The sequence below is a fragment of the Aythya ferina genome (assembly GCF_964211825.1).
Source record: "Aythya ferina genome assembly, chromosome: 16".
NCBI classification, from domain to species: Eukaryota; Metazoa; Chordata; class Aves; order Anseriformes; family Anatidae; genus Aythya; species Aythya ferina.
This window is the reverse complement of record NC_140315.1, coordinates 5,947,678-5,968,256: the sequence shown is the minus strand read 5'-3', so window position 1 is coordinate 5,968,256 and position 20,579 is coordinate 5,947,678. Positions and strand designations below refer to the sequence as shown.

General features: G+C 40.0%; 1 protein-coding gene and 2 long non-coding RNA genes across 5 annotated transcripts; 2 read left to right on the top strand and 1 right to left on the bottom strand.

Moving 5' to 3' along the window:
• Nucleotides 1–142: 142 nt before the first annotated feature.
• RAE1 (ribonucleic acid export 1) lies at nt 143–9,403 on the top strand (the record flags this gene model as incomplete). 3 transcript variants are annotated; one of them, XM_084537753.1, is made up of 13 exons in its annotated part: nt 143–224; nt 614–710; nt 841–945; nt 1,797–1,889; nt 2,711–2,797; nt 3,705–3,791; nt 4,056–4,127; nt 4,650–4,757; nt 5,689–5,795; nt 5,885–5,960; nt 6,452–6,646; nt 8,069–8,154; nt 8,728–9,403. In XM_084537753.1, coding segments are annotated over exons 2-13 (1,107 nt in total). In that variant the 5' UTR covers nt 143–224; nt 614–620. The 3 variants fall into 3 exon arrangements, with proteins under 3 accessions (XP_084393879.1, XP_084393878.1, XP_084393877.1); XM_084537752.1 differs by having other exon boundaries at nt 8,642–9,403; XM_084537751.1 differs by lacking the exons at nt 143–224; nt 8,728–9,403 and having other exon boundaries at nt 8,069–8,155.
• Nucleotides 3,668–19,395, bottom strand: LOC311445532. The gene is made up of 3 exons (XR_014698472.1): nt 18,783–19,395; nt 10,268–10,343; nt 3,668–4,274 (listed from the first exon to the last, which is right to left on the bottom strand). It is a non-coding gene; the product is annotated as an uncharacterized lncRNA (long non-coding RNA).
• LOC311445531 lies at nt 12,405–19,177 on the top strand. The gene is made up of 4 exons (XR_014698471.1): nt 12,405–12,925; nt 13,870–13,944; nt 15,407–15,606; nt 16,858–19,177. It is a non-coding gene; the product is annotated as an uncharacterized lncRNA (long non-coding RNA).
• Nucleotides 19,396–20,579: the final 1,184 nt, after the last annotated feature.

Sequence of the window (20,579 nt, the reverse complement as noted above, 5' to 3'; positions counted from 1 at the left end):
TCTACCACCGCCTTACTCCCATTTAAACGTGTCGGGCTTCCCCACCCGCTACCACTAGCTTCAGGTGCCATAACCACCCCCAGCCCCTCAGCCCCGAGCCCCCTCAGCGGGGCCCCGCTGCCCGCCCCCAAGCCCGGCCCGGGCGCAGGCGCCGCCACCTCCCCGCTGTCCGCGGCGCCTGCGCGGCTCAGCGCGGCCTGGCCCGGCCCGGGAGCGGCCCCTCGGTGAGCGCGGGCAGCGCCCCGAGCCCCGGCAACGGCCCTGGGGCAGGGGCTGACGGGGGCCGGGGCTAACGGGGGAGCCCCGAACGGCCGCGGGGCAACGGGACGGCCGCGACATGGCGGTGCCCCGCCCGCGGGGCCTCCTGCCCGCCCCGCCGGCCGCGGCGTAGGCCGGGCCCCGCAGGGGGGCTGCGGGCTGGGGGCTGCCGGGGGGTGGGGGGTGTTGGGGACTCGGCTGCAGCCAGAAATGGCTTTTTTTCTGCTTTGGAATTTGCCGTGGTTTTGTATATTTGGCTGCCTCCAGCCCGGGGTGTGCTCTGCGTGGTGGCTGTGGTGGGACGCGGTGTGAGGGGTGCCCTGTGGGGCTCAGGGGGACGTTTTGTCGTTTGCAGAGCAAGGATGAGTCTTTTCGGATCAACCTCGGGGTTCGGGACTGGAGGTACCAGCATGTTTGGCAGTACCACCGCGGATAACCATAACCCGATGAAGGTACGAGCGTGAACCCTCCTGCGTGGTGTGTCGCAGCAGTGCGACCCAGCTCATCCCGGAGGAGCCACAGGAGCTCAGTGACACTGTCTTCAAGCATGGCTAATTTTATTTTGTCTCCTGTGCTTTGCAGGATATTGAAGTCACATCTCCGCCTGATGACAGCATATCTTGTTTAGCGTTCAGTCCGCCGACACTGCCGGGGAACTTCCTAATAGCAGGGTCGTGGGCAAATGATGTAAGTACTCGCAGTGAGGCCTACAGATGAATAAAGTGAAAGCATTTGTGCCTAAAGTGCAAAATGTGGCCCTAAAGACTTACGTTAGGGGAACTGAAAATCTTTCTCTTTGCAGTTGCAAGATTTGTTTCTTAATGCCTAGGCATTACAAATTTTGACGTAGCAGCTTTATCTGAGAGACTGCGTTGTGATATTCATATAAGTTGTTCCTCTGCCTATGGTTTTAAAGTTCTGCTCAGAATATGTAATTAATGTTATTCCTATTAGGTTTTTATTACTTCGTTGTTTGTTTTTTTCTTACTTTTTCAGCTTCATTTTCTTATAGAATTAGATTGACATAGTTATAATTTGACCAGTGGAAGAGCGATGCATGCAGTGGTGAATCTTAGCCTGTTTGACAGGATAGTCTCCAAAAAAATCAAGCTCCTATATTCAAGCTCCTAATTTCAGCCTTGCTGAAATTTCTGTTTGAATCCAAGTGTTTGATCCCAATTGGCACAAACAGGGAGGGGAAAACAGGAATTGAGTGCAGCTTTTAACTGTTCTGTTTGGTCTGTTGGGTGGTACCCTGCAATTGGTAGCTTGCAGCTGGCAGTTAAGGGGTTCCACAGGAGAGCACTGTGAGGTGTTACATGAGGCACATAAGGTGCTTCAGAGGTGGAATTGTGGGGCTGAGTGTGGATGCCTGTTTAGGTGAAGGTCTTTAGGTGAACATAGAGGAGACAAGGTTTCAGTTGGTTCAAAAAGGAGATTGGTGTTTGTAATCGTATAATAAGCTAAGGCTGGCATCTTTAAGATGAGAAGTTGATAGTACTAATATGTTACATCTATATCTGTGTCTCCTGTTCCAGGTTCGCTGCTGGGAGGTTCAGGATAACGGACAGACAATTCCAAAGGCTCAGCAGATGCACACAGGGCCTGTACTAGATGGCTGCTGGAGCGATGTATGTCCCTATTTGAAAATAGACCATCAATGTTAACTTTAAACCTAAATAAGTTGGCATGTGGTTTCCAGAGATGCAAATGCCATGTGTGATGCATCCTCTGGTTATTGTATACACTTATGTTACTGTTAATGTGTGCTAAGCATGTTGTAATAGAATAGATCGATGTGAGAGATGAGATAGGTAAAAGTGTTTAAGGAGTTATTTAAAGCTAGGTAATAGCTAGCACAGCTTTCTTGTTTGGTTTAAAACAGAATTTAGAAAAGGCCTTGAGTGAAGAACCTTGTATTTCAAGCTGAGTTTTCATTGGATGTGTATTTTTCACAATATGGAATGTGTTTTTTTTTTTATAAGATTTTAACAAACCCATGGAATTCTGCAGGAGTATATTTACAGCAAAAGTACACAGTCTGAAATTGACTAGTCAGGACTGGACCAGCAAAATGTTTAAAAGTTTTATCAGGACTGTTTACATAACGTTTCAAAGTACAAGGGGAAAAAAAAAAGCAGTAACAAAATCAAGGATCTCCCCCAAAAAAGCTTTCTAACTACATACTGAATATTTTTTGCATTATTTTTGCATTTTACCTTATCTTTGTTACTGCTCTGTAGGTACCAAGTATGAAGAAATACCTGTTTTGAAGTTCGTTTTGAACTGTTTTGGCATATTGTAAAGAAATTTCCGTTATGTTTCTTTTGTCTTACAATCCCTGTGTATGTCACATTAATCTTATTCTATTAGAATAGGACTTGACAGTTTTCTGGTAGGTATTGCATGATGCAGATATATTTAATCTCTTGTGCTATTTCTTGTTTTTCAGGATGGAAGTAAAGTATTTACTGCTTCCTGTGATAAAACTGCCAAAATGTGGGATCTCAATAGTAATCAAGCTATTCAGATTGCACAAGTAAGTCCCAAGCTAATCGATATAATTTTTTTCTCTTCTCTGTTTTTATTAAAAGCTATGTTTCTTAGTTAATTAAGATAATGTTTAGTGCTTACAAAGTAGATGCTGCTATATGAGAAAGAGATTGTAGAATGCCTTTTGTTTTGTTGAGCTACTGAAGTGGTTATGGATAGGGAGATAAGCAATCAAAGTGATTTGAGTAGCCTGTGCAGCTGTTCCTCCTCCTCTACCTGAGATCTCTTTCCATCACTGTGGTGACATTGGTAAGTCACCTTGCTGCATGCTAATTACGTAGTCTGAGCCTACATGTTTTTTCAATTTTCTTGCATTGTTTTAGATGCCTAGTACCTGCTATCATTTATCTCCTGATTACATTATAGATTGGTTTAGCCTTCCTTTTTCCACTTAAAATTTTTAGGGTAAAGAAAATAATAAAATGCTGTTAAATTTACTTTCACAAATACCAGCTTTTTGCTGATATCTTATCCTTGATTTAAAAATCTTGTTAGTGTAGTTAACGTAGGCCTCTCTTATGTATTCATTATAGGAAGAGGGGGGGGGGGAAAACACAACAAAAGCTTTTTCCTTAGCATGGTTGGTAATGTACTCCATAAATAAGTAGAAAACTCTTCTTTTTGTAGCTTGTATTTCTGCTTTGACTGTATCGCTGACTTGTTTGTAGTTCTTTGCTTCAGGACTCATTTTTTTCCTCTGTGGATGATTTTGCAACACTAAAGAACACAGTAAGGTCACAACCTGCAACCTTTATCCTAACTGCTGTGACTAAAATAATTGTTTTTCTTGAATGGTTTAAAAAGTGTAAATACACGTAAAAATATGAGGAACACAAACAAGAAATGCAAGCTGTTATCTTAGTATGTTTATTTTATCTTTTTTTCTTTTTCAGCATGACGCTCCTGTGAAGACTATCCACTGGATTAAAGCACCAAATTACAGCTGTGTGATGACAGGAAGCTGGGATAAAACTTTGAAGGTGTGATTTTTACGTGAACAAATAAAGCACGCTAATAATCTGCTTATGAAAATATTATTCTAAAGTGAAAATATTTTGTTAAACACACTGATACAAAAGGCAGATAAATGAAATAAGCTTACTTCACAGAGAGTTGCAGTACTCTCTCTGACTATTGACAGGAATGAAACAACTTGGTAACACTTACCTTCTCGTTTCTAAAGTAGTTTGCATAGTGTATCCTCAACTCCAAGCCTAAACTTGTTTGTTTTTTATTTCCGTCAGTTCTGGGATACCCGCTCACCAACACCTATGATGACACTGCAGCTCCCTGAAAGATGTTACTGTGCAGATGTGGTAAGCCATGAAATAGAGTAAACTGGCATCAGTAGGTTGTCTGGCAGTCTTTGAGCCTTCTGTAGGTTAGCACTATATGCAGACTTATCATTTGATCTCGTTGTAAACTTGATGATAAAACATATGTTGATGTTCTTGATCAAGCCCCTGGAAAACAGGTACTTGCATTACACAAAGTACGCTTGGAATCTTTTTAACATCACAAAGACAAGTCACCACTAGAACTGACCTACCGATAGTTGTGGATGAGGTTGTGTACCACTGTTGCAATTTGTATTGGAAAAGTCATCTAATAATTAGAAGATTCTTGATATGGTTCTCAGTGGTAGGGAAGAACTGATGCGTTTTGTTACAAAATAAGCCTACGTGTGAACACTTTACCTCCCACCTGCCCTGAAAATAGTCTGATTCCTTTAAATTCTTCAGGGATTTCGGCAAAAAAATAAACTCTTTGTCATGAGTTTTCTGTCATGCTGTGAACACAACTGCCTCTCTTCTAACCTGTTTTATAATCTTACCTAGGTTCATCCTATGGCTGCTGTGGCCACTGCTGAAAGGGGTTTGATAGTTTATCAGTTAGAGAACCAACCATCTGAATTTAGAAGAATAGAATCGCCTCTTAAACACCAGGTAAATGATTATATTTATTACAAGTGTATTTATACAGACTGACGTTCTGAACTTCCTGGTTGTGGTAAAAAGCTGTTTCAAAGATGGCATCCTTCATCTTAGTAGGGCACATGGCCTACTTTGACTTCTATTATGGTGGTATATTAAAATAAAATACCAATGCCTACACCTTTGAGTCTGTTTGCGTCTTATGGTGGGACTGCATGGAGTGTAATGAGTTTCATGCAAGACCCCTGAGTTCAACAAGTGTTTTGAGATGACCTCTTTCCTTCTTCCTTCATTGATCTTTATCGATATCTATTGTATGTGAAGTACAAATAATTTCTGAAACATTCATTAGATAAATGCGAAATTATTTAATACAAATTTACATTTTGCCTACGAATTACAAAATTATTGCAGATGTAAATAAATTTATATACTCATGTGCACAGCATTAAAATTGAGCCTTGTCATGTCCTGCAGACCTGTTCTGTGCAGGGCCTTTGCAAGAGTTAGAGGGTTTGGAAGACAACCTGCTATTGAGTCTGTTTTACAACTCATAGTTTTGTTGCTTACTGGTGGTTTGAAATTTTGCAAGTGGTTATAGCCTCCAAGTACAATGGCAATTGTATTCCACGAAGGTGGGATTGATTACATTTCGTTAATATCTGGTATTCTAATGAAACATAGAAATGTTTGTAGGTTTTAAGTTTGGGTCATCAGACTTTTTTTTTCTCATGAGGAAATTTCTATAGCTGATCTCTATAAGGATTCAGAAATGTAAATAATACGGCCTGATTTCTGAGTAGAATTAGACTCACTCCTCTTGACTTTTTCTGTTTGTGCTTTACTTTTCATTATTGTATATAGTGTTTTGTGTCCCTATGCAAAACAGCATTCAGAAAATCTGTCCCTCAAGTTTCTGAAATACTTTCTTTCTCAAATTTAGCATCGCTGTGTTGCTATTTTTAAAGACAAAGTGAACAAACCTACCGGATTTGCCCTTGGAAGTATTGAAGGAAGAGTAGCTATTCATTATATCAACCCCCCAAATCCGTGAGTATTGCTTTTTAAATTATCCTTTATTTGTTACTAATTTACAATGAAGAATATAAAAATACTTCACTTTTTTTTTTTATTTTCAGTGCAAAAGATAATTTCACTTTCAAATGTCATCGCTCCAATGGAACAAACACGTCAGCACCTCAGGATATCTATGCGGTAAGCACTGAGCATGTATCGGTAGGGTAGCATATGTTTTTAATGTAAAACCTGCTATGAATTTGTTCTCCATCAACTTTTATTTTGTGTAAAGTTATCTTAGACTTAATGCTTAAAGTGCAGTCATGATCATACTTGAACAGGAAAGAGAAACTTTTGCAATTCCTTTAAAACAGAAGCCAAATCAGCTACTTATTGTGTAATCTTGGTGGAGACCACACTTGTTAATTTTGATGATTTTGAACCAATCCTTAGTATATTATGTAATATCCATTGAAGTTTTAGGTACTACAATAAAGATTCTTTCCTTGTTGCTTCAGTGTCTTGTTTCAAGAAATACCTGATTCTGATTCATATCTGTTGAAACAGTTTAAAAAGATAAGAGCTATCTGTAGTTGTATTTACTTGCAGGATTTAGCACATGTTGTGAGTGTTCCGATCATCTGTGTACGTGTGTGGTGCTTTACGTGGTATTTTGTATGATTCTGCAGGTAAACGGGATAGCATTTCACCCTGTCCATGGTACTCTTGCAACAGTGGGATCTGATGGTAGATTCAGCTTCTGGGATAAAGATGCACGAACAAAGCTAAAAACATCAGAACAACTTGACCAGCCAATATCTGCTTGTTGTTTCAACCATAATGGGAATATATTTGCATATGCTTCCAGTTATGATTGGTCAAAGGTAAGAGGGGTGTAGATCCATATTCACATTGACAGTTAGCAATTAAAAATTTTCCTTTCACATGAGGCTTTTACTGTTCTTTGTAAATAGTGGTAGAGTCTTTCTAGCTTCATAGACATGCAAGAATATGTACAGTGGTCATTGTAGGCAGAAATCTGATGAAATGTAACACCGAAGCAGTGCATTCTTTGTTTTTTAGCAGTTACATAAGAGCGCTAAACAAAGCTATTTTGCAATATTTTGCAAATGTGGGTGAACAAAATGTAAATTACATGATTCAGAAGTCATTCTTGTTGCTCACGCGTTCTGCTGTGGGGAGAGTCACCAGGCAATATGGTATGCTAACAGGTTCTCACAAATCCTTGAAGTGCTTGTCTCTGCTTCTCATGCAGATTCTTTTTAACTTAAAATAAGAAAAAAGGAAAAAAGCTGTAGCTGCGGTTGTAAACACTTAAGCCAGTGTTTGAATGCCATGTACTAAATTTCCAGAACCACTCCGTGCGTCTTGCTGGTGGCACTTGCCTATTTATCTTCCAAACTTGACTCAAAAACAAATCAAGATGCAAGAGAATCAACAAACCACAACATGTGGAGAATCAGTTCTTAATTGTTTAAGAAGGGGACTGCAAGGGTGAAATGTAAATGATTTTTAATGGAATAGCAACAAGAGGAAACTATTAATCGCCTGTTACAACTAATGCTGTTAAATTTGAGGATGATATTTATGGCATTTTTGACTAAGTGCAGAGATCACGCAAATGAATTCTATTGCATGCAATGAAGAGAGTAAAATCTTAATTTACTTCATTGTATTTAGTCTTGTGAATGCTGCACAAACTAAGATAACTTTGTTAAATGCTGGGGCAGATAAATTCTGTTCTAAATGCGGGGTAGGCTGTGATGGCAGCTATGTACCAAAGTATCTTTCAGATCTGTTAATAAGTAGGTACCAAGTTTATTTTCTGGAACCATTTCTGTGAAGTAGATTTGGTGTTTCAAGTTGTGCATTGCACTTTACCAGTTTACTCTCCCTGCTTTTGAATATTTGTGTATTGAGTTTGTAATGTGTATGTAAATAATGTCAATATGCAGAATATTGTATTTGTATTGCAGTTGCCTGCAGAACTTGGGCTTCATTTTGTAAATAAATGTGACCTTGTTCCCTATAAAAGATAAGGAAAGAAACACAAAGTGAAACTAAGTACGCATTAAAGTTCTGGTTTCTTCTCTGCCTACATGGACACAAACAAAAAGCACAGAGCTCTTACATTGCATCTATGAATCAGAGCTTAGAGATGCTTTTTTGATTTATTCTTTCTATGAAGAATTGTTTTATATCTTAAAAATAGACAAATGTCCTTTAAATTGTAATATTTTCTCTATAGAAAGTAAACAGATTATTTTTCTTTTTTTTTTTTTTAGGGTCATGAATTTTATAACCCACAAAAGAAAAACTACATTTTTCTGCGAAATGCAGCAGAAGAGTTAAAGCCTCGGAATAAGAAGTAGTGAGTATGAGTCTGACTTGTGTTACTCTACTGTTTTTCTGCCATTCATGCCTCTACTCCACTGCTCTTCTGGCACTTGTGCCCTATTGCACCATGGTTCAGTCAACTTTGGATTGCTGACATTTAGCAGGATGTCTAAAAATTGTATTAAATGTGTTCTGACTTGCTGGAGGACACTTTTTCAAATAAGATACTTTAATGCGTATAAGAGAGAGCCTACTGTTCACAGGATTTAACCACTGTCTATTCCACAGCAATAATGAAATTGCAGCAAAACTGAAGTCTGTTACTCCTGCTTAGAAGCTCACCCATTTGTATTTCTGTATTTGTTTTTAATTAGTACTACATTAAAATATGTTAATTATAATAGTTCTGGAGAAGTTATATAAATACTGTATTTTTTCTAAATACTTGAAGAATTGCAAGTAGTTCTTTCAAAGGAGGCTTGCTGTGTCTTAGTATTTAGGAGTCCTTTCATTGTTTTCAGATTTTTAAAATGGAAATACTGTCTGCTGTATGCCAGGAAGAAATGCCTTGCAAATTGTTTTCCCTTTTTTTGGATGAATTTGGTAGGTATGTAAGTGACCAATAGCAGTGACAGAAACTCAAGACAGAAGATGGACACAGTGCAAGTTCTGCTTTCCTTTATTCTTACACTCCAGCAATGCATATGACTTTTGAGCCAACGATACTCATTCTAGTCCAAAGGAGACCCTGCCAGTTGTGCCAAGTGGTGTATAGTTCAGTAATATGAGCAATCCATTAAAGGTTTTGTTCTGTTCGTGACCAAACCAAGGAGTGCAAAATGTGTGGCCTGAACTGCTTTAAAACTGACACTTTTAGAGTTAAAAGTTGGTTCTTTTACATCTCTATTAACCCTTTTTGCCCCTTAGCAGGGGGTTCTGGACTGAATAATTGATCGTTTTTGTATTAACTAGAAAATAGTGCTGGTGAGGTTAATGCTGATCAAAAATGCTGTGAAGAAAAGTTACAACAATGTACGTCTCTGACTTGAATCTACCACTGTTTACTTTTAACTATCCAGTTGTATACATGCCAAAGTTTCTTTTTAGAAGTGAATGCTTATTATTCCTGTTTAATTTTTTTTGTCTGATGACTAAAAAATGGGGGCAGGGGGACACCGCATGTATAAAAATACTTGTCATATTGTACAAACTCTGTAAGACTGTACGCTGTAACACATGGTTATGGATACATGCTATGTTTCAAATAAAATTTTTACTAAACATTTTCTTATATTGAATGGTTCTATTATATTTGCATGGGCAAGGTAGTGTGCTTTCCTTCTAAAAGCAGCTTCTTGTCCTTTCACTGCAGCTCAGATACGTTTTCTAAAAGTAAAGTACTTCTTTCCCAGCTGCCTTATCTGGAAATCTAATGCAGCTTCCAGTTGCTGTTTCATTACAAATCATTCCTGTGGTTTTGCTGCAAAGAACTTAGAGGACTAGTGTTAAAGGCCTTTGTTTTATGAGAATGAATCAGGCTCCTTCTATCACAACAGCCGTACATCTGGCAATTAGTCTTTAGTACAAATGAATCATAACTGTCTTCAAAATCTCTGGCTTACTGGCCCTTTAAGTTCAGACTTGTTTCTTTAGTGTTCATCAGTTCCTGCTTAGTGTGTATCACTTAGTTGGTGTATATTTGAGGAAAGTTCGTGCTGCTGTTGTTTAAAGATGCTCTTCTCTGGGCTTTGTTTCTCAAGATACCTTTGTTCCTACCACTTCTGTGTTTACGTGGTTTCAGTTTTCACATTCAGAGACTATTCGTTTTCTTTAAGATAGCAAAGAGTTCCCAGCAGCTGCAGTAATGGCTGGCTGTTGGCTCAAACAGATTTTGTTTTTTGTTGAGGGTGTTGTTGTTTTTTAGTTTTGATTACGCTGTAATCTTTGGCTATTAGCGCATTTTTCCAGTCTTCTCAGTCAAATGAACACCAGCAAGCAGCTAGTATACTCAAGGTTGTGTGTGTGATTGTTGATGGCAAAATAAATAAATTCTGTGTGCAGAACTTCCACTGGTGTAAATAGGGAAGAATGGAATGTATCATCTGTCGCTTGTTTAAAAGTTCTGTTTCTTTGTTTTAAATACATACCGTGAATGAAGTCAGGAGAAGATAGATTCATCCTTGTTCAGTATGTGCACTTACAGTGGTTCACATGGAGCTGCACCTGCTTAAGAGGATACTGAGTTTAGCCAAAATATATTTTCCTTACAGAGCTAGCACTGGTAAGTCTCTTGTATGGTGGTAGAGTTTTATATTAATAAGTACTTATTCTCCTGTTGGAATCAGTTTCTTTTTATCTCTCAGTGAGGCTTCAGAATTATTTAGTCATTGCGTTAATTGTTCAGACTAATTTTAGAAGAGCATATTTTCCATTACGTTGCTATGCACATCAGATATATTCAATTGGGAAGATGAGACTGAAACTTTGAACTGGTTTGTTTTCCATTACCTAAGTTAAGAGAATGCACTGGCAATTTACTCCTCCCTGGAATTATTGTGATGTTCTCTTGTAAAGTACACACAGCTGTATCCCTTCAAGCCTCAAACATAAGCGAGAGCTTATTCATTTGCAATTCAACATCATGGACGTCCTAGAAATGTATTAACTTGCTATTCACTGGCAGTTACGTGTCCAAAAATCTTGAAGTAGAATGTAAGATTCTAATGTGTTCACTCAAAGCCAACCATAGAAATGCTAGATTAATTAACAAAAAGTGGTAAGTAATTTTTAAAATTTAATATTAAAGTTCATGTTTTTACTGCATAAAAACTATTTTTGGAGTAAAGAGCAACTCAGTTTAAGCTCCAAAAAAAACACCAGGGACCCTTTATAAACATATTCAGATGAGCTACCTTAGCCTTCCTCCTGCTAGTCTCATACATCAGTGGTCTTGCATGTCAGTTTATAAGTTTTTCTGAAATATATTTTATTAAACAATTCACAAAAAGTTTCTCTGACAAATTAAAGCAAGACACGCTTGCAGAGTTGCAAGTAGTCAGGGTGTGTCTTAACTTAGAATCTATCAGATGGAAATGCAATAGATGAATTGGTGAGTGCTCCAGTCTAGTATCCTAAGCCAGGAATGGATTTGGGATAGGGATTGGGTTAGATAAAAGTAAAAAAAATTCAGGAAAACTGCTGCTTGTGCCTGGTCAGATTTTAGTCGTGATTAAATTCTAAATTCTGCAAACTATGAAAGATCTGTAGCTCATAATTACTTCAAAAAGAAAGAATAGTTTTTAATGGTGCTCTGCCACGTGTGTTTCTCCAAGGTTTTTCTGCTTACCAGCCAAATGAGAACTATCACTTCATCGCCAGTACTGCAACAAAAAATAACGAATGGAATAAACTCAGAATGAAAACAGGTGCCTAACAGAATTTTCTGCACCAGCAGTTGCAGTAATGCATATAATGCACTAAATGCCATTTAAACCTGTTGCTGTAAATCTCCCGTTATGCCAGGAGGTGGCAGCATTGATGGCTTCAGGAGAAGCATTGCGGGCAGCCTGAGCGGCTGCACACCTGCTAGGCTTCGCGGAAGGTCTCTGCAGAAAGCACAGCTACTCGTCAGCTAGGTGGTGAGGTATGGTGCCCCTTCGACAGTTCTTGCCTCTGTGTTAGCTGAAATATATTTGCAATCTTAGGTCTAAAACCAAAACAAACAAAAACAACAACAACAGAACACTTTAAAATTATCAGTAATATCAATGTATCCCAAAATATGGAATGCAAGAAGATGACAATGCTTTATTTTTAATTTGAGTTTTACAGGAATGTATGTGATATCTATCCGTAAGTGTAAGCTAAGACATGTTTAGAACAAACTATGAGGTGCTCTTTTAGCTACTCAGAGACATCTGTACAGCTGCCTGAGTTTTGGCAGCCTAAGTAGTAGCATAAGTGTTGGTAGTATGTTTGGGGACCAGAAGTTTAAGGAGTTGAGATTTAGGTGAGGGTGGAGCTGAGTGAGTAAGCCTATCAACTGGATTACTGGCTACAAGCATTCAAATTAATTTATTTTTTAAGCCAAGTTTTTCTAATTTAGGCCATAAAAGGAGGCTCCAGGCTGAAAACTGGCAAGTAGTTCTTTTTTTTTTTTTTTTTTCTTCTAAACTGGTTTTCTTGAAGGAAAACAAAACAAACAAACAAAAAAATCTAATTGAAATACTTCAGTAAAACTAAATAGGTAAGCTCAGTGATGAGTTACTTAAAAACAAGTGCACTTCCAAATATTTGAAATGCAATGTCTTTGGATTTTCATTTTCAAAGCTGGCAAATGCATGAGATAATGAGAGGGAAGAATAGTCTGGAGTTACAATATTTGGGTATCGTTTTAATTGCTTGTTTACATCACACAGCTATTTGGCCCCTGGGGCAAGTTTAGAAGAATAGAAAACATCTGCATTGACAGAATGTCATCTTTGCACACCTTAGGCTGCGAGTTGGAGTTAGTAGAACTGTTTTGTCCTACAGCTCATGTTCAAGCCAGGCCTGAAAGCCATCCAATTCTTATTCTGAGGTAGACTTAGGTATAGGCAATAGAGACCCCAGCAGTCGGACAGCCATTTTAATTGTGGAAACTGCTACTGTTCTTCCCTTGCCAGGTCAAAATAAACACAGCAACACCAGCCGGCTGGCCCTGGCGGTTCCAGCAGACAGATGCTCGTTGCTTTCCTTGTGCAACATGTTCTGCGTACCCGTGGAGTAGCCTGTGTTCCCAACAACCTGCAGCAGGAAACAGGCTGGTGAGAATGCAGGCACAGGAGGGGCCCGCTGGCATACTGCAAGTGCTGTGAGTTAAAGTGGCAGCCAGCTGTCTGCACTGCCCCAGCTCAGTCCTGCCTGACGCAGCAGCAGAGGCTGACACAGCACAGGACTGGAGTGAGGATTACAAGTATCTATTTCACTTGGATCAGGCTAGTTCCTCAAATGCAAAGCAAACCTACCTTTATTTTTGCCGTTTACTTGGTTCTGAAATGGGGATAGTGCTGCTTCAGTTAAAAATGTTCACACTGTTGAGGATTTGCTTGTCAGGCAGTGGGAGGTTGAGGCAGTAACACAAAGGGGGCCATGTGCCTCTGGAACAGTTTCACGTTGGTAGAGCAATTCCAAATGTTTGTGTTGCATCAGTTCTGCAAATATTTCATTTAAACGGTGCGTAAAAGATACAATACCTGTCAACACTGACTTTGTAAAGAGAGACCGTTTTCTTCTGTTGACTAATTATCCAGTGAATATATTCAGTTTGAAGAGGCACTTCAATAATTTAGCAGGCATGTGCCAGGTAATATAGGAGCTTTTGTCTTACGAGTGGCATAGATCTTGAATCATGTGTAACTCAATCTCTGGCTTTATGTATTCAAGGAAGTGTTTCGTATAGCTCCCGTATCAAGTGCCGCTGAAAAGCAGGCCTAGATAAAAGATTAAGGTAGTGCTCTTAGCTCTGAAAAGGGAATGTTTACCCTTTACTATCCAGTATATATTTTGCAGGCTTTAACAGCTTTATGAATGTGAAATGTGTATATACTAAAATCCAATAATGAGCCTACTGTAACAATAGGAGAAAGCTGAAAACTGATGGTTAAATACCTGAGTCAATTAAGACTCTCTCCTTACTTTATGGTGTATTAACAAATGTTTTGTAGTTTGATACAGAATGCTTCCTGACATTAGTGTTTCTTAAATGCAGGTCGTTAATAGTGCTGCATTCTTTGGTTTGCTGGACCAGATGAGAATAATCATGTTCACTTCCTGGGAACACTGTGTAAGTAAAACTCAGTAGATTTTCTTCAAACCTTTCCAAAGTATTTAATCATGGTTGTGCCTTCTCCCAGAAAGGTTTAATTTCAAATGCTCTTTTCTGAGCCACTGTCAAATTGCTCAGTCCTTCCTCTGCTGGCCTACAATGCATCTAATCTACAAGAGAGGGAGATGCATTTTGCTTATAAAAGGCCACAATTATTGTACTCAAAAAAGTACTCAGACTGGAATCTAGCTGTCTACCTGCTGTAGAAAAGGATGTTTATTTTCAAATGATGAAAACTAAAGTTAAAAAATACAACATTTATTATTTTGGAAGGACGGTTGTCTGCCCTGCTCCTGCTGTAACACTTCAGTGGGATTTATACGGACTCAGAGGAACAGATATCACTTACCTGACGAGTAATTGCTTTCTGCAGACATCTGACTCTTTTCCTTGGAAACCTTCTACATAAGTTCATTCGTGGTCTAAAGCAGTAGGGCTGTCAACAGTAATTAGTTGTTTATGCGTTAATGTTTAATTTATGGGATGGTACCCAGTATGTAAAGAACAACTTCTGCATCTGTTGAAAGTTGTCAGACATCAAACAGTGTGCAGCATTTCAGAAGCGCATTCACTGGATTGAAATAGCTTTTCACAAAACCACAGAAAGATGGGAAATGTCTATTAAAAGAGAAGAGCTTAGCAAAACCATTTTCACTGAACCCTTTCTCTTCTATCAGGCTATTGTTCAAACACAGGCTGCGTGCTGCCATTCGAGGCCTTCTCTAATGCTGACCTATGTCTTTCACAATGGCTTAGGTCATCCAGTTCATCATCTGAGCACCTTTCTTTGGTGGTCCTGCCAGCAGCGATGGGGAAATGAAAGAGAATATGACTGAGCACTTCAAACTATTGTGAACATGGCTAGGTTCAGGGTAAAAGTTCCCCACTAGTAACTTTCCTATCACAGTCATCTGAGAATTTACTTGCTACTGTCTTGCTCTTACTAGGCCTCCTTGTCTTTGTGGACAGTGCTGTCAAAGCTGCCCTTACGGTAAGGAAACAGTAGAGTTGTTTTTAATTCTTGTAGGCTGATGAAAATTTCCTTTGATGTAGGATTTGCCTTGCTGTTCCTGGCTGACAAAATGGAAATCGTATCCAAGAAGGGGAATTTCCTGATGAGTGCTAAGCCATATGCTTGAGCTCGAATTTACTTCAAATAGGGATCAACAGGTCTATCAACCCTTTTCTCCCTCTGAGAATATATGTAACATACCCTCTTTATTACCTTACGCTCTTCTGTGTGCTTATCCACTACCTAAAACCATGATACAGTAACTAGTCCATGAGATTTAGCAGGAAATTCCCCCCCCTCTCCATTTTCAGTTCTCACGTTCATTGATGTCACTGTCCTGCTGCAATGTTAAGAACATCGTGTTGATGGCAATATCCTCCTAAGCTATTGATGGCTTTTCCCCCTCAGCAGTGACCATGATGCTGGAGCAGATTGAATGAAGTGTTGGACAGTAAAGAGCGAGATGATACCATCTCATGAGCTTTGACCTTCTGTGGCCTGTGACTGCCTTCCATGGCAGCGTGGTAATGGTTTTTTGAAAAAGGCATACTTCAGGCCATTCAAAATCACATAGAAGCTGGAATCATTCTGCCCGAAGTTCAATCCAGGTAACTGTTTTTCTTTTTAAATACTTTGCTGGGCTCTATGGAGATGGTTTTCGTATCCAATGTTGATACGTTGTTTTGACGTCTAGACAGTTCAATTGTGCTCATAATCTGGGCAGCCACTGCTCTGCAATGAATCTTTGCTGCCTTGTGTTTGAGTAGAGTAAACATGGCAACTACAAGTCTCTAAGTGTTTCTAACCAAATCTCTGAAGAAGGTTAATTAGGCCTCATGCTGGTATCTACTTTTTTTGTGTAAAGTATTCTGAACTTGGCAGGTTCTCTCCAGGCATTAAATACCCTCTAAAAGTATCTGAGTTTGGAAGGGGGATATTGGGGCATATGGATTATTTATCTCATTAGACGTGGCAAGGCAGAAGAGTCTGTATGATTAAGATTTATAATATAGCAATTTGGGAAAGAGAACACCACCAGATTAAGGAGGTAATGCAGGGGGCTGAGACCCAGTATGTTCACCTGTGGGAAGCAGAATAGAAAGGGCCCTCCTGAGGTCTACCCCAGTGCTGTTGATGTGTTCCAGCTCTGAATTCATTTTTCTTTAGCTGCTAAGAGTGTCTTCTATGCCCATACAATTGTGCAGAGCTGAGACATCTTCTTGAATGTTTTACTTCGTCCTAACTATTCTGTGGTTGGAGTGGGTGGACAGTTCCTGCTCGGTTTGTTTTGTGGTGTCACGTGCAATTCCATGAAAAGGTCATGGGATGTGGGCCTGCCAGCTCTGGTAAAGATTGTTAGGAACCTTCTGGCATATTCTTTCTTTTTTTTTCTTTTTTTTTTTTTTGTTTTTAATCAGAAAATACCACTTAGTTTTAATATAGCAGCTCAGCAAATATTTGGGAAAAAATGTTTCAAAATGCCTGAAAATTTCTGCTTCCTTCCTTTAAAGAACATGAAATCGCTGCTTCCTCATTTTAAAATGTAGTTTATGGTTTTTAAAATGCTAACAAAAGGTTGAAGATAGAAGTAACATTTTCCCTAAGTACATTAAATGTAAACAATGAAACATTTGTTGAACTAGTTTGAGCTGTAAGCTTGGCAGTTTGACTCAGATGAAATGTATTTTCTATGAAAAATAAAAAATCAGGGAGGAACACCCATGCTTTTTCTTTTGGTCTCTATCTCTCTTCCTTCTTCCTTCCTTCCATCTCTTTCCCTTCAGATTTTGGTATACCTGAGCCTACCAGTTGGATAGGCTACTAGATAGTCTAGTTGATTGGGACTTTTTTACACACAGCTCCTTGGATTCGAGGGGAACTTGTGATAAACAGCACAACACAGACCATGGAGGAGACATTCCCCAAGAGCAGAATAACCAGCACCAGTTTGCATGGATGAATGTGGGCTTGACTACTCTAGGTGCACGGCAGCACCTTCACCACAAGCCCAGTGAAGCTTTTTTCCTTGCTGACCCAAACATCAGTGGTCTCAAACGTGGTTCATTCCTCCCCAGCTCTTACTCCCGGGTAAAGCTTGTCTCAATGATTATCCCCCTGTCAACAGTCCACCAGGATAGTCATGAACATCATCTGCAACATGTATATTAAGTGCAAAAGCATGTGGAAGAGAGAGCAACAAGCCACGGGGTTTTAGCTGAGCCCAGACTGGGAAACTTGTAGGAAACAATGATGGTGGTGGTGCCAGGGAGGAATCTTACTGTCACAGCTCATCTGTTCTCATAGCTGGGAGCAGAGGGAGCTCCAATAGTGGCAGCACACCACAATAGCGATTCAAAGTCATTTACCATCCAATGGACTTTGATTCCTAGCATTACCCAGTGACTCTATGTAACCAGTGTAGCCAGCAAAGGAAATACAGCTTGCTCAGCATCCCCAGTGCTGAAATGTTTCACAAGAAAAAATAATCCTATTGGAAGATTCCTACTAATGCAAAAGCTTGTTCAAAGAGCACTCCTGATTAGGAACATCCTCTATTCAAGTATTTTGTTAAAAGTGGCCTGAAGAGGAAGAATTTTTATTTTTTAATTCTCGTTGCAGCAGCAGTTCTGAGTTAAGCAATGGTTGTGGTGTGTTCAGGGCATCAAAGCAGAAAATCAGACAAAGGGCCCAGATGCAGAATTTCCTGATATAACCTAAACCAAATGCCACTGAATGCAGCTTCCCTCAAGATCTCCCTGGTACGCTACTGTTCACAGCCTAGCTGGTGGCCAGCATCCAGACTGAGCATTAGTAAAACTAACAAACCAAACAGTTCCCACAGAAAGTCCGTTGCTCTTCAGCTAACTTATTTAACTGTGGAGCATCTGAGAGGGATGTTTCATCTACTGTTGTTGCAATAACCAGTGAGCGGGTATCCATGACAAAATCTAAGGGCATTGCCCTACAGCAATGAAGTCTTGGCTACGCAGCAGCAGCAACTGAAAAAGGTCGGGGCTCCACAGTAGCCCTGCTCCACTTTAAAAATAAAGCCCATCAATTTTGTAAGAAATGAGGGACATTCTTCAATGGCTTTCAAGTGATGTCCCAACACCATTCTCCCAAAGACACCAAAGGAAGAAGCAGAAAAGTATGTGAAAACAGCACCACAGAGCTTCACTGACATTCATGATACCCATCCCTGCCAAGCGAGAGACAAGAACAGGAAAGACTTTAGAGCAAGGAAGGAACAGGGCTAAATTCACTCCTGCAATGAATTTGCTACTTATTTTCCTTTTTTCTAATCCTGTTTATGTGCTCCCAGGAGTACACTCCTTCTGCTGTAATTTGTTTTCCTTCCTTTAGACAAGGACCACTTCTACGTGGTTCTGTACCTGTTTGGTCTTACAGTGCTTTGCTAAGATTTCTCAGCAGAATTGGTTTGGTGATCTGTAGCTGCTCCTTGTCAGGTCTTGGATAATCCTGCTGAAGTCTGTCCCCCAGAAGGAGCCTTTGTGTATCAGTTTTGCATAAGCCTCAAGGAATATATCAACATAAGTGAAAATATATTAATGCGAGTAAAAAGCCAGTGAGTTCTCTTAACTACGTTGAATTATCTTTAAATTTAATCTTCCTGATCAGTATTAGACTAGGATGTTCTGGGTTTGCAATACAAATGAAGGACAGCTGCCAGAGATCATTTTTCTCTGAGCCTGTTGATTGATCAGTGCAGTTTTACTTCCTAACAACTACACAGAACTAAATGCAGCTGTACAGTAGCACGTACCACGTCTGTGTTCCTGTCGTCCATGACTTGCTGCTTGCAGCCTCCTCTCAGCTTCATGCTAAGCTTTGTCCAGTGTTCCCCAAGGCAGCTTCATAGTCTGAGATACATCCGTCTCTGCGGGAGCTCCTGTTGACCACAGAAGCCTGCAATGTGCTCTTCTCAGGTACTCTTCTCACCAGAGTAAAAGCACGGGAAGACGTCAGCAAACTAGCTCTGCCAAGCTCCTGCGGTTTTGATCTAGTGGTTGGATTTAATCTGGGTGTTTTGGGGAGGATGATGACTTATCCTAAGAGCGAGGGGAGAAATGTTATATATAAAATGTAAATACATAAAAGTGTAGTATGTATATAATGTTAGAGCAAGGTAGTTTATATATATAAACTCTCGTAAAGCCACCCTTACTCGTTTTCTCTTCTCTTTCCTGCTGTGTTTGTGGTAACAGCTCATCAGAGCCTGTGCTTTTAATAGCTGTACCATGAGACAGGAGATTTCATTTCCCATCCTGCTTTCCAGGGCGTGGCAAAACAAATGCACGCTCCCCCCAGCCATGCTAGTGGTACTGTGGGACTTGAAGTGCTCACTAAGAACAGGATTTACCTTTTTTTTTCTTTTTTTTTTTTTTTTCCCTTCTGCCTGTGAGAGCTTCTGTTCCTGTCTCTAGGAAAGAAGAGGAACTGGGATTCCTCCTTTTAGAGAGATGGGGCTCAATGATGAGGAAAAGAAAATAGAGGAAGAAAGTATGTGATGTTTTTCTTCTCCTGACAAGTGTAAGCATCGAGAACTGAAATACTTCGGTAGCTTTTGAGAACTCTGGGAACCTTGCTTTCATTGCAGAGGAACAGGAGTCCGTGTGGATGATTTGAATCTTTGCCATCACGTGGAGCAGAATGAGGCTCTGTACAGGACAGGGACTGAATGCCAGCTGGGTTGTCACTAGCTAGGGCGGCCCAGGAAGCAGCTGATGTGCAGTTTGTGATGGAAGTCATGCAGACAGAAGGGGTGTGACCCAGTGGCGCAGAGGCCCTGGCCTCTGGCTGTATTTTGCCCCTGAAGGTATGTTCTGGGCTTGTTGCTGTGACGGCTGGGGAGCTGCTGATTGCACATCACACATCCCTGCATAAAGCACAGGCTCCAGAGGTCCCAACGTGACCGTCTCCATTTCGGAGGGGCATTAATGTTGCAGTGATCTGGGCACTGCTGGCCCAGCTCCATCCTTCTTCCACCGTAGTCAATGGAAACATGTCCTAGTCTTGAAGTCTGGTGCTTTAGAAATGAAAAGCTTAATGGTTTTCCTTATTTTTTTTTTTTTTTCTTTTATGAAGTATAGGGTGTTTAGAACTATGGAAGCAGTGCAAGAAAAATATTAATGAATAACTACAGAGTGCAGACATTAATGCATTCCTTTCTCTTGAAATAACTGGCTTTTCTCTGTGGGCTCTGTGGAAGAAAAATGTCTGTAGAGACTGAATCTGTTGTTTAGAAGCCAAAGTAGATGGAGATTTAGAGACTTCAATGGCTTTTTTTTTTTTTTTTTTTTTTCCTGTTAAAATGTTACCTCTGCATTTATCACATGGCAAAAAAAAAAAAAAAATCTTCTTTCTCTGCCAATTGATAGTGCTATAAAGGCACAATAAACCCAAGGCAGGGGCAAGTTCTGGAGGTTCTGGCCAATGAATTTCTGGGTGATGGAAACTGCAACTGAGAAGTGATGTCTGGGACCCCCTCCCAGACCCCAGGCTCCAACCAGCACCAGGGGGAGAGGAATTAAAGCTCTGTGAGCAATCCACGGCTGAGAGG